The following is a 12,990-nucleotide window of genomic DNA, read 5'->3' as shown; positions in this document are numbered from 1 at the left end:
CCTTAGATTCTCCCATATATAACAACATATTTGTGTATAACATATACTAATGATATGCACATACATTGCGCATGTATTAAATTCTAGTAATTAAAATACAATTCAATCTCAAAAGTAAATTTTTCAAAGAGTCATCTTCCACCAATATTAATAGTTGCACCTTTCGTGAAGTAACATGAAAGCCATGGATTCCTTATTTATTAATATCGCTTTGAAAGTTGTAAGAAGCTGCAGCTTCCAAATCAGTGCTACACTCTTACAGCCAAGGCTTCCTGTTATCAAACACCCCCTTAAATAAAACTGTACATGTGCTCGATGAATACAATTTTTCCCTTAAACTTTGTTTTTGTGTGGTAGAGTTCATTCTTATTTTCTATTTTTTAGTAACTGATGATCTAGAAAAGATGGGTGCTCACGCTGCTGCTTTAATCATTTTGTGGGGAGATCATTTTCTATTTTTTTATGTAGTTTATTTAATTATTTTTCCTTTACGTAAATGGCATGTTGGCAAATGCATTCGATGTAATCTGAAAACTGATTAAAATGTTAGTTTTTGTCACACACCAAAAACAAAAAAAAAAACAGAAACGAGACTTCATCGTTATTACATATTAATTGGAAGTTGTTTGCTCATTCACACGTGAGAGACTTCATCCTTATTACATAATTATTAGAAACCAGTTTGCTCAAGCGAGGGACTTCATGCTTATTACATATTATTAAGGGTTTTGTCACCCACCAAAAAAATAAAAAACGAGACACTTCATCTTAATTACATATGAATTAGAAGTTGCTATTCAAGAGTCAGAGACTTCATCCTTATAACATATTTACTAGAAACTAGTTTGCTCAAGTGTGGGATTTCATCCTTATTATTTAAGGTTTGTGTGAGAGAGAGGAAGAGAGAACTTCCATCCCAAGGAATAGTAGTCAACCTGTGCCATGAATCACGAGAAATATCAGCACTGCTTGAGAGCAGGGTGTTTGATTTCATCTTTCACATAAGTAATGCATTTTCAAAGTCATGAATAAACCCGAGGGAATTATAGAGAGCGAAAGGCACTCAATTGAGACTAAATTCTAAGGTACTGACCTTGGATGGCCTTGTCACCTTCCCCTTGCTCCAAGTTATTAAGAGCGCTGTCGGTCTCCACCAGCTGCTCTCAAAATTCAAGCAAACATATCATAACATTAGTCCATAATTAAAAACATTTTAAATAGGAAGAGCATATTACGGTACTGGTAGCAAGTCTTCAGTGTGCCAAGTATCTAGAAGTGGTTTCAATCAACAGTCCATTATCAAATAGTGACAACTGATTCGAACCATTTCCCATTTAAGTATGCTAAGTTCCATTTTAGCAGGTATGGGCTCTAGGCTACATGGTCAAGGTGGTAGATTGCCACAACATAACATATTGAGTTCCATTCGTACCACAGATAGGAGGACCCCACCCCACTAAACTACCAAACAAAAAACTATTTCCATTTGAGAAAAAGAGTACTCATCAGCCATCCATTTTCCCTAATGGACAGTTGATGCTACATGTAGCATGCTTAATAACAGCCTAGCATAAGGGGTGGCAATTGGGTCGGATGTGTCAACCCAACACATGCATGTTTCTGGACCAAAATATTGAAGAAAGTGGATCAGGTCCAGGTCCAAATAACCTAGACCCAGTTTGAGGCTATCCTATAACTTATCCGGTTCGCTCGTGTTTGATTCAAGATCCACCTTACCGGAAGCACCTGACTTTTATACATAATATACTTGTATATGCAGTATTGTTTATATATTATACGATATATAAGGTAAAATTTATTTTTCTTTTTATTGAGACTTGGACCCAACCATGTACAGTGGGGGTTTGAGTCCAATGAACTAGATTGAACACTGGTCAAGGTCGGGTTTGGGTCTATCTAGGCCCAGATCAGGGTCGATGCAAATCCAACCCAACCAGACCAATTAACAACCCTACATACAATCCTCGAAGTATATAAACTCTATTTGTGGATATCTTACTTTTCTTTGAAGGTGCATATTTTCACGTTTGAGATCTCTACACTGCACATAGGTAAAACAAAACAGTTTTATGAGAACTCTAGATTAGACGGGATCCAGATAAACAGTGAAATAAAATTAGTTAAAGATAGTGAGAAAATTGGAAACATGGCTAGCTGTGCACAATCTCTCAATTAGCAGGTGCATTTCACAACTACTTGCTTGGATGTGAAGTGTTAGATATGACTGCAGGGTCCATGTGTGTCAACATGCTTAAAAACATAAATACCTATGTCCATGTCACAAATCTCCCCATTAATTCTTCCCATCATTTTTTGAACCAAAAAAGATGAAAACTACCCCAAATAGTTAAAACAAGGCTCGAATCATGATGATGATGAAAAAAGACAAACTGACTGCCTCTTGTTAATATTGTAAAGGCTCAAAGAGGAGCTAATGTAGGGATCTATGGTGCCAGCATAGGACCTTTTATAATTTAGAAATGGAATTTTTATTCTTTGATTTCATCTTGTTTTTCTCTCCTTTAAGTAATTTCAATGGCTGCAAAAGTATTCTTCTTTATGGACTCAGGCAGGTCAAAAGCACCACTAGATTGAGAGTGTTCATTTTTACTATTTTGCCCTGTTAACTCTGCTGTTAAACTATATGTGGTCAATGATCCTTAAACCAGTTTGTTCCTATTAGGTGCTTTAAGAGCAAGAGGAATATATTTCATATACATATGGCCAGACCCCAAATAAGGGGGAGCAAAACATCCAGTAATAACTTATACTTCCATGAGCTTTTGACATTTTTGCCCTCCCTGGTCTAGCCATTACAGTAAGCTTGATGAAGGAAAATACCTGGTTTTTGAGCATAGGTGATATTCTTCAACCTCCTTGCCCACACAATGTAAGGATGTAAGCACCAGATCTAAGAATATGGTAAGAAATGTATGGATTGGACCAAGCAACCACCCACCCTATATCCTACTCTTCCACAGTTACCTTTTCTTGAGCACCTTCACTATATATGTAGACAATTATCTTTACTAAATTTTGAAAACCTGCATTTCTTCATAGAACTTTCAAAATCAGAGGTGCATTCATAGTTTTCCAAAAAGAAATTTTGGACTATGCAATTGAAATTATGTTTCCATGGATTATGGGGTCGAGTTTGCACCTTTTCTTTCAGAAGGCAAGTGTGCTCTGAAAGTACCTGTCTCTGCATAAGAAGAGTGGAAAATAACCAAGGCAAACATCACAGTTAAAAATTAATGGCCCAAATAAGTTTCCCAAAATTTCATGATTCTAGTTAGTGCCACTGCCTTTCTTATACGAATTCGATCCAAGCCAGTATTTAACTCTTTCTCGAGCTTCTTCAATTCTTTCAACTGGAGGGGCAGCAGGTCTTGTCCACATAAGTGCCTGTAAGTATCACAGTTTCAGAAAAAAAAAAAAAGGCTTCTAAATATCAATGGTGAATGCATGTAACAGTAACAGAGGGGTTATGAAACTATCTGATATTCCAAATGCCTATGTTAACAGTCCACAATGACTCTGGTTCTTCTGCAATTCTAAAGAAACTTACTTATTTTTGGCCTCCAATGCACGAACTGTGCTTTTCATATTGTCCAATTCTTCCATCATGAACTATAACAAAGTACATAATATTCACTAAATCAATAAAAAGTATACAAATCAAAACAAAACTTCAAATACATAAAGAACTATGATACAAGCTTTGGTACCATGTTTGAAAGACGAATGATCGCAATTTGTAGGGGAAGATTAGGTTTAACTAATGATCTTTGATGAACGAGGAAGATTAGGTTTAACTAATCATCTTTGGTTTCATGACCTGAGGGATATTCTTCATGCACATGATGGTTATGTGAACTAGCCCATTTGTTAGTTTCATGTTTATAAGTTTTCAGCATTCCTAGTTTCCAATTGAGATCAGAAAATGGGTGTGTATGAAAATGCTTTTGAGAAAAAAATTGCATTTCTAGAAACAATAAATAGGCTTGGTAGGGAAAGGGGCTCGGGTCATGGTGGTAGCACCCCCACACCCAAGTCATGACATTGTGGTTTCCATTGTCACTGACAGCACCCCACTAACACCTTCAAAATGCTAACTCTTATAAAAAAAAGGGTAGGTAGGAGCCTGTCTTCCGCACTGAATTACCCTAAGAAAAACAAAGAGGCTTTGTATGGCTTTGAGTTGTGTAATTAATAAGGTTATGGTTGGATATAAACCATAAGGCGATATATAAGCTTTGCAACTAAGGACAGAGATATTATAGGCATGTATGCATATACTTTCTTTCTCATTAGTCTAAGCTATATGGAAGTTCTCTTTCTTCTGTTAATATAAGTTAAATGGAAGTGTACTTTTTCTATCTCAATGTCTCTGTGGCAATTTTTTCGATGGATTTACTTCCGAGGTGGTTTATGTTAGTCCCACTTGTCCTTAGTTGCTTCTTCTCTAGCTATCCTACCAAATTTTATTGGAAAAGTTATGCAAGAGACCATTTATTGTTAGTGAAAGAAGGTTAGAATCCCTTTTATCATTTAGATTTCAAATTGGTTGGTTGTGAGCATGTTAGTGACAAGACACAGTGCTCAAAACAATTTTCTCGATCTTCATGACACACCCCAAGCCAACGAATTTGATATAATGGTGCCAAATAATGTGTGTGGAAAAATATACAGAGGGGCTAGTGTTGCCTCCCAAGTTTGGGGTGGTAGACACAAAAAACATTAGGTAGATTACTAAACAATATGGTGGCCATACTATTCTTGAATTCAAGAATGTAATTAATTCATCAGATAATGTAGGGAAACCAGGAGTTCATTTGATATGAAGCCTTGTTTTTGTAGTCAATAAACGACATGATGGAATTGGTTTAGAGATTTTTAGAGGAACCTAAATTCCCTGCAATACCCTTCAAGATTGATTGAAAAATGCATTTCCATTCACATAAAAAAGTTGCACGTCCAGTCACATAAATAGTTGGTTTTAAACAATCTAGAAGTCAGTCTAAGATAAAAAACTAGTTAACTAAAGTCCATCCATATAATCCCCATAAGTAGAGAAGTGCAAAGATCTATGCAAGGGCTCCATATCCTTCTAAATTTAGAAGAGTGAACCGGATTTTCTTGAAATCCTCAAACACTTACTGTGATTTTGTGAAATGACCCAGAATTTCAATATTTGAAATAAAGGAACTCACCATTCTTTTTTGGTGGTTTAATTTACTTCAAATTGGTTTTTGAAAATTATCAAAATGTACATATCGATTATTTAACATTTTACCCATTTGAAATTATTCCACATTATGGTCACAGGGGTGGCAATGGGTCACCGAACCAGGAACCAAAAAAATGAAATGGGACCCGAACCCAGACCCGGACCAAAAAATGTTAGTGTGGGACCCGGACCTGACCCCCTCGGACCCCACGCAAAAATTAAAATATCTATGTATTTAACTATATTTAAATATATTTTATATATTGGGACCCAAAAATACCCAGACCGGACCCGCCAGGTCCAATTATTAGACCCATACCCGGATCCAGATCGGGTCTACCCCTCGGGTCCCAAGTTGGGTCCAGGTCCATTGCCACCCCCTACATGATCATATGTATTTTACTGGGTGTTTTGAAATTAAATCAAAAGAAATAGGTACAATATTAGATAATTCATCTCTTAGGTGTACTTTCATAAGTTTCCCAATGGGCTTTAGTGGTTTGCGCTCCTCGGACTAAATGTAATTCTATGCACCACCAAATGCAAGCTACTCAAGAACCTTAGTTTTTGTTAGATTTAACCAATCCATATTTTGGAGTCACTCCTAAAAAACTTACATTGCCACCAAATAGACGAGCCAGTGATGCATCCTCCCTTTGTCCATAGATGTAATTTACTAGAAAAAAATAGCAAACTCTCTTTTTGAGAAACAATACTTTAAATGGAGATTGTAAGTTCAATATTGAAGGTAGTAGATCTCATTACATTTGCTCTATCTCACTCAGTAAAGGATAATTGGAAAATTGTATCACCATCTTTCAACTATGAGACTTTCTCTTCTATTCCATGGGGATATTACCTTTGATTTCGAGATCCTACTTCAAATCTGTCATATCATCTTCCTCACAATCCCTTCAATGGTATGATGACAATCTTCCTTAGCTCTCTGGTTTCTTTCTCACAATATATAGACGGGTGAGATGCACTTTAGAGCTTGTCTACATGCTAGTTGTGAAACTTGTTTGGGAACAAAATTGCTAGGAGGCCTTGGATGTTTCTATGGCTCAGGTGTTGAATCTCCACTTTCCAAATGTTATCGACAAAAGTATATCTAGCGAGAAAGATGATCACGATCGGTTTTACATAAAAAGCATCTAGTGCACCCATGATAGCCGCATTTTGGCACTAATTTCGTGGTTGATAGTCTCTTCTGATAAGCTGCTCAAGCAAACCATGAAGGCCGCAGGTGTACTGGTTTTTCCCTTGTGGGCACAAATGTTTGCTCTCTAATAAGTTCATGGCACTTTTTCAGATAATTTCAGTCAATAGGTACCCAAGTAAACTTGTCTTCAGCAATACTTCACCGATACAAGGCCTTTTCAAATATTAACTTTCAAGACTGAGATGGTAGCACCCCCACACCCTAGTTACCACGTTGTGGTTTTCATTCTCACCGACACTTTCAAAAACCCAACTCCTTAACTATTTAAAAAATCAGGTAGGGCCTGCCTTCCCCACTTACTTAACCAAAAAATAACAAACTTCGACGACTGCATACTTGTATGAGGAGGGATGTGCTATGTATTCCCATCCCAAACTTACGAGATGGTTAGGAGTCTTCCCATGGCTGAGTTGTTTATGATTTTTTCCCTCATACAACTCATATGAAGACTACTTATTCAGACAAGGATCAAAATCAACATTAGATCCATCTACTATTGCTATTTGCATTTAATCTTTATTAATGGGAGTATTTCATGTATTCCTTTCTGGGCCCAGTATCACTATTAAAAATTCAAAAATCTCCATTTGGGACTCCTCCAAAGATACGCCTTCTTATTGATTTTGCCCAGATGGGTTGACTTTTGGTAGCCAACTCTCATCCAAATTGCACTTCCATTTACACAAAAAAATCCTTACATAATAATCTAATATACACCCCATAATTTGAGAAGCGCAAAGATTAATGTAAGGGCTCCATATCGTTCTTAATTGAGAAGAGTGAACCAGGATTCTTGAAGTCCTCAAACACTTTCGCTGATTTTGTAAAATGACCTAGAATTTCAATAATTGAAATAAAGAAACTCACCTTTCTTTTCTGGTGGTTTATTTTACTTCAAATTGGTTTTGGAAAATTATCGAAATTTACATATCAACTATTTAAGATTTTACCCAATTGCAGCTATTCCACATCATGATCACAGGGGGCAACGGGTTGGGCCGACCCGGACCCGAAAAAAATATGATATAGGACCTAGGCCCAGACGCCGACCCGGACCAAAAAAATGAAATGGGCCCTGGGCCCCATCCCAAACCAAACATATCGTGTGGGATCCAGACTAAAAAATTTAACTATAAAAATCTTTGGACATGTTAGCATGATCAAGCAAAGCAATCTTCCTATTCCCTATGTCTATCACTGTATGTATCCGACCTCATTACATTTGCTCTCACTCAGTAAAGGATAATTGGGAAATTGCATCCCCATCTTCCTACTGAGTTTTTCTCTTCTATTCCATGGGGATATTACCTCTATTTCGAGATCCTACTTCAAATCTGTCATATTATCTTCCTCACAATCCCTTCAATTGTATGATGACAATCTTCCTTTGCTCTCAGGTCTCTTTCTCACAATATAACCCACATATAAAATGGTGAGATGCACTTTAAAGCTTGTCTACAAGCTAGCTGTGAAATTTCTTTTGGAATAAAATTGCTAGAAGCATTTTTTGCACTCATGATAGCCCCACTAATTTCGTGGTTGATAGTCTCTTTTGATAAGCGACTCTAGCAAACCACAAAGGCCTCGGGTGTATTGGTTTTTATCATGTGGGCTCAAATGTTTGATCTCTAACAAGTTCATGGCACTTTTTTAGATAATTTCTCCTTGGTCAGTAGTGCTAGAAATAAGCTTGATTTTGGTTAAAAGTTATTTTGGGCATTTGAATATAATGTAAGGCACACTTTGAGAAAATTATGTGAAGGATAATTTTGGAATATTGTACTAAAATTTTGTACAGTTCCAAGGTTACAATTCGAAACTAAGAGAGAGGATTTCAAAGTTGGAATGTGTGAAGTCCAGAATTTTCTTGTGTATTATTGTAAATTCGTACAAGCAAATAGGGTGTATGATAATTCAAAGGTGTAGAAAGAGTCTAGAAAGATCCTAAGAGAGGTGTAGAAAGAGTCTAGAGGGGAAACTCCACTAGAAAGGTGTACAAAGAGTCTAGAAAGATCCTAAGTGTATTTGTATTTTAAAAGCAAAGAAATTCACAAGAAAGCTATCTTCCTCCTACATCCAACAAGTGGTATCGGAGCCAATGTGCTAAAAAATGGCCCCCTTGATCCAACCACAAAGTCCCCTTCTCACAGAAGACAACTATGAGAATTGAAGTATTCAAATTAAGGCATTGTTGGGGTCTCAAGATGCTCATAATGTTTTTGAAAAGGGTTATGTAGAACCGAAAACCCCTCAAGAAGAAGTTAAGAAGTCGCCTTCAATCAAAGTCAAAGAAGTGTGCTAAAGGAGTCAAGAAAGTTGGACAAGGAAGCTCTTTTACTCTCTTTTTTTTTGCAAACCCATATCCCCCATGTACCTCATCATATTCTCTAGGATTCTTCCCTACATGACCATTTAAGTCCCCTCCTAAAAAGGTCATCTCTCTATTTGTTATGTATTAGACTATTCCATCCATATCATCCCAAAATTGTCTCTTAATTCTATCCTCTAATCCTTCTTGTGTTGTATAAGCATTAGTTATGTTCATTATCTCTTCCCCTAATACAAGTTTAATTAATAAGAGTCTATCACCTATTCTCTTGACATTAGCGATTTTATCTTTTAAATTTTTTTATCTACTATTATGCCTAAGTTATTTCTATTATTATTCTTTCTTGTATACCAAAGTTTATACCGATCTATTTCTTTAGCTTTTTCTCCTTTCCATTTGGTTTCCTATAGATAAACTATGTTTACTCTCATTCATCTCATTATATCCACTAACTCCATACCCTTACATGTAAGCGTTCCTATATTTCATAAGGCTTAGACGAATCCTATTCTCTTGGACTAGCCTCTTTACCTGCGCTCGTCCAGAATATCACCAGAACACTTGCCCATTTTTCACCGCAACCAGGTGGCACTGCGGCACGTCGACACAAAGATTCGCTTCCTTCGTTGAATGCAGTGTGAAAAATTCTAATTCCACAAAGTTCAAGCTTTTCTATGGGTGCTTATCCAAGGAAAAACATTAACATTGGATAATTTACATAAGAGGGCACAAATCGTTGTGAATGTGTGCTACCTTGTAAAGGGGATGAGGAGACTTGTGAGCACGTGCTTTTGCACTCCCCATTTATGCAATATAAATCAGGTATTCATATGGCGATGTCGATGAGTCATGGAGAGTTATTGCTTCAAATGGATGTACCAGGTTTACCAAAATGTGGACACATATTATGAGTGATATTCCGAGCAGGCCTTTTGTGTGAAGTTTGGAGGGAAAGAAACAACATAACTTTTGAAGGTAGAAGTCGTGGGTTTTCATAAACCAATGAGAGTATTTTATATGGAGTGTGGAATTGGTTCTCAATCTCAAAGGAAGGAAGAGGGGGTGGACGTGTAGATGAATCACAAGAATGTGGTTACAAAGAAAGCATGGAAGCTAAGATCAAAAGGTAAATGGGCCACCAGATGAGGGATGCTTAAATCTAAATTGCAATAAAAGCTCTTTTGATAAATAGGGTCCAACTGGTTATGGAGGAATTCTGAGAGATTCCAATGGAGATGTTATTCTTTCTTATGTAGGACCACGTGGGATTGCAACCTCGAACGAAGCAGAATTTTGGAGTATTTGACAAGGATAGAGTGTATCAATGGAAATTTTGAGGGGTTTGCAGTTGTAGAGGATGGGGACTCTCAAAATGTGATAATTGGTATAACAAATCGACAAAACCACCTTGGAAATTTTATTCACATTGGGCTGAGATAATTGATATGTGTCACAATCTCCTAATTTCATTCAATCATGTTTATCGGGAAGTGAATGATGTTGGGAAAGTCTGTCCCATGAGGGAGGACTTCTTCGGAACATGCTCTTTCCTAGAAGGGCAGTTTGGGAAAGTAGAGACAAGTCATCATCCCACACAATTTGGATCTCACGTGATGGATTTGGTATGGGTAGATATTCCTCGTATCTTTTTGTAAAAGGCGATAAGGATAGATCACATTTGGAGGAGATTATGGGATACACGTCCAATTATGGTTATTATCCCTTTGACCCATGCAAAAAGAATCATGTGAGGGGTTTATGGCTTTTTCTTTTGGTTGGTTTAACCAAAGCCTCAGTACTTCGTTGGTTTAATTGAAGCCTCTGTTCTTGGGATTTTAACCAAAGAGACTTCCTTTGGGCCATTTTTGGGTGTGCATTGCTCTTTGGCTATTTTTGGGCAAGCAACTCTTTTGGGTCATTTCAGGGGGCATTTTCTTGGTTTATCAGCGATACAGAAAGTCTTCTTTTGCAGAGAAGAAGAAGAAGAAGAAAAAGAGAGATAAAATTATCATTCTCTTTGAGAGAAGAAGAAGAGAGACAAAATTATCCTTATCCGAGAGAGAGAGAGAGAGAGAAGAAGAAGAGAGAGTTATCATTCTTTTAAGAGAAGAAGACGAAAGAGTGTCAGTGATCCTCTTCTTAAGCTTTTTCTTTGTTGAGAGAGAAAAGTGAGACAAGGGACAAAAAAAAGAGAAAAAGATAGAACATTTTCTTTTAGAGAGAGAAAAGCTCTAGAAAGAAAAAAAATCTTTGAAAGAGAACCTTAAATAGGAAAACCTACCGAGAGAAGTCTCTAAAAGAAATCAATGATCCCGAGAAATGTTGTTTCTTGAAAAACTATTGTAACCGTTGAGCTAATAGTAGATCGTCTCTTTCTCCCGTGGACGTAGCCTGAAAATGTGAACTACGTAAAATCTCGGTGCCTATGAAATTTATTTCTTTATTTGCTTTATTGCATGTTTTCTCAATCATATCCACACACATCGACTGTGGCATATTTTGTGTCTCATATATCCATGATCCGCTACGCGCATCCACATTTGTGCGAGAGGGCCCTAATTGGGTGAGCCTAACAAGTGGTATCAAAGCAAGGTTCTCTGCTGTTAACCTATTCTTGAGCATATGCTCACGATGGAGACAAAGCTCAGTGGCTTGAAGTTAATCCTGCTCTTTGATCATAGTTATTGTTTCCAGGCTCCACCCTGACTTTGATTTTTGATTAATAGGGCTTATGAGATATTTTTTTGGATTCAAACCCTCATGAAGAAGCTTTGCCGAAATTTTGTGAAAATTTGCATGGCTTAACTAACGGTGGATACCCTAATGCACAAAGTATAAGCTTAACGCACGAGGTATAACCACAACACACAGGCAATAACTAACCATAACGCTCGGTCGATAGCTAACTGTAACGCACGAGCGATAGCTAACCGTAATACATGAGCTATAGCTAAATGTAGCATATGGGTGATGGGTAACCATAATGTACAGGTGATAGCTAACTGTAACAAACGGTGGATAGACAGTGTGTGTGGACAGATAGATTCCAATACAGGGAGTATAATGATATCGCTCAATGGGAATAACTGGATCGTTTGAAAGCCAAAGATGGAAGATCTACCATACTGTCAGGACTTGTACGTACCCATTGAAGGGGTAGAACACAAGCCCGAAAGTATGACAGGCGATGAGTGGAAGAGGCTGAACCGAAAGGCTCTTGGAACTATCTGATAATGGTTGGAAGAAAATGTATTCCACCATGTGTCGACAGAGACATCCTCGAAGTCATTGTGAGATAAGCTACATGACTTGTATGAGAGGAAAACCCTCGAAATAAGTCATTCTTGATCCGGATGTTAGTAAGCATGAAGTTAAGGGACTAGGAATCTGTTGCGTAGCACTAAAATGAGGTGCAAAGCATTGTTAACCAACTCGCAACGATGAAGTTGTTCCTGGAGGATGAGCTATAATCTCAGTTTTTGCTCCGTTCACTGCCAGAGAGTTGGGATACCCTAGTAGTCCTTATGTGTAACTCGGTAGCTGATGGGATAGTGACAATGAGTCAGATCACTAACAGTCTGTTGAATGTGGAGATGAGAAGAAAATTCTCCGACACATCGAACTTGCAAGCCCATGTCACAAATCGAGGAAGATCCATGAATGATGACCAAAACCGTTTGAAAAAGAGAAAAGGGATCACATGTTTTCACTGTGGCAAGGAAGAGCACATCAAGAAAGATTGTCGGAAGCTCAAGAACGAGAGGAATGAGGACTATGCCATGGAATAATGGTAGGGAAACTACTGTAGTTACTACAGATGTTGGTGTGGTCGCAAACTGCGGTGAATGGTGCATTTATATTGCATGTTGCAACTTAAACTAGGTTGTGGATACCAAAGCATTGTTTTATGTTACTTTATAAAGATGTTATTGTGCTTCTTACAGAGCGGGAGATTTTGGCTCTGTAAAGATGGGGAATAGCAGTTCCTTAAAGATAGTGGGTAAGGGAGATGCATGAATCTCTAACCCATGTAACTACTGTTTGCTAGGCAAACAACATAGAGTATCTTTCTCCAGTAAGAGCTCTAAGGAAATTCTGGATCCGAGGGATTCAGATGTGTGTGATCTCATGGATGTCAAGTCGTTCGCTAGTGTGTTATACCTCATCACCTTCATCGATGATGCTTCT

The 12,990-nt window shown here is 37.6% G+C and overlaps 1 protein-coding gene across 12 annotated transcripts in view; it reads right to left on the bottom strand.

Moving 5' to 3' along the window:
- Positions 1 to 578: 578 nt before the first annotated feature.
- Positions 579 to 12,990, bottom strand: part of LOC18438046 (agamous-like MADS-box protein AGL11) — a 79,917-nt gene continuing 67,505 nt past the window's right edge. For 7 of the 12 annotated variants that reach the window (XR_016057690.1, XR_002281629.2, XR_016057691.1 and 4 more), the window contains 6 exons: positions 3,590 to 3,651; positions 3,327 to 3,426; positions 2,863 to 3,223; positions 2,021 to 2,062; positions 1,094 to 1,157; positions 579 to 935 (listed from right to left, as the gene is read on the bottom strand). Coding sequence is in view for 2 of the 12 variants with exons in the window: in XM_020669819.2 (XP_020525478.1) it covers positions 931 to 935; positions 1,094 to 1,157; positions 2,021 to 2,062; positions 3,182 to 3,223; positions 3,327 to 3,426; positions 3,590 to 3,651 (315 nt within the window). In the remaining 10 variants the exon portion in view is untranslated. Of the gene's footprint in view, positions 936 to 1,093; positions 1,158 to 2,020; positions 3,427 to 3,589; positions 3,652 to 12,990 lie in introns of all 12 variants that reach the window. The other 5 variants (XR_016057694.1, XR_016057696.1, XM_020669819.2 and 2 more) reach the window with 5 other exon arrangements.

Source organism: Amborella trichopoda, chromosome 6, assembly GCF_054954075.1.
Source record: "Amborella trichopoda isolate Santa Cruz 75 chromosome 6, AtrichopodaSantaCruz75HAP2 v2.0, whole genome shotgun sequence".
Lineage (NCBI taxonomy): Eukaryota > Viridiplantae > Streptophyta > Magnoliopsida > Amborellales > Amborellaceae > Amborella > Amborella trichopoda.
This window is presented reverse-complemented; position numbering and strand designations above follow the sequence as displayed.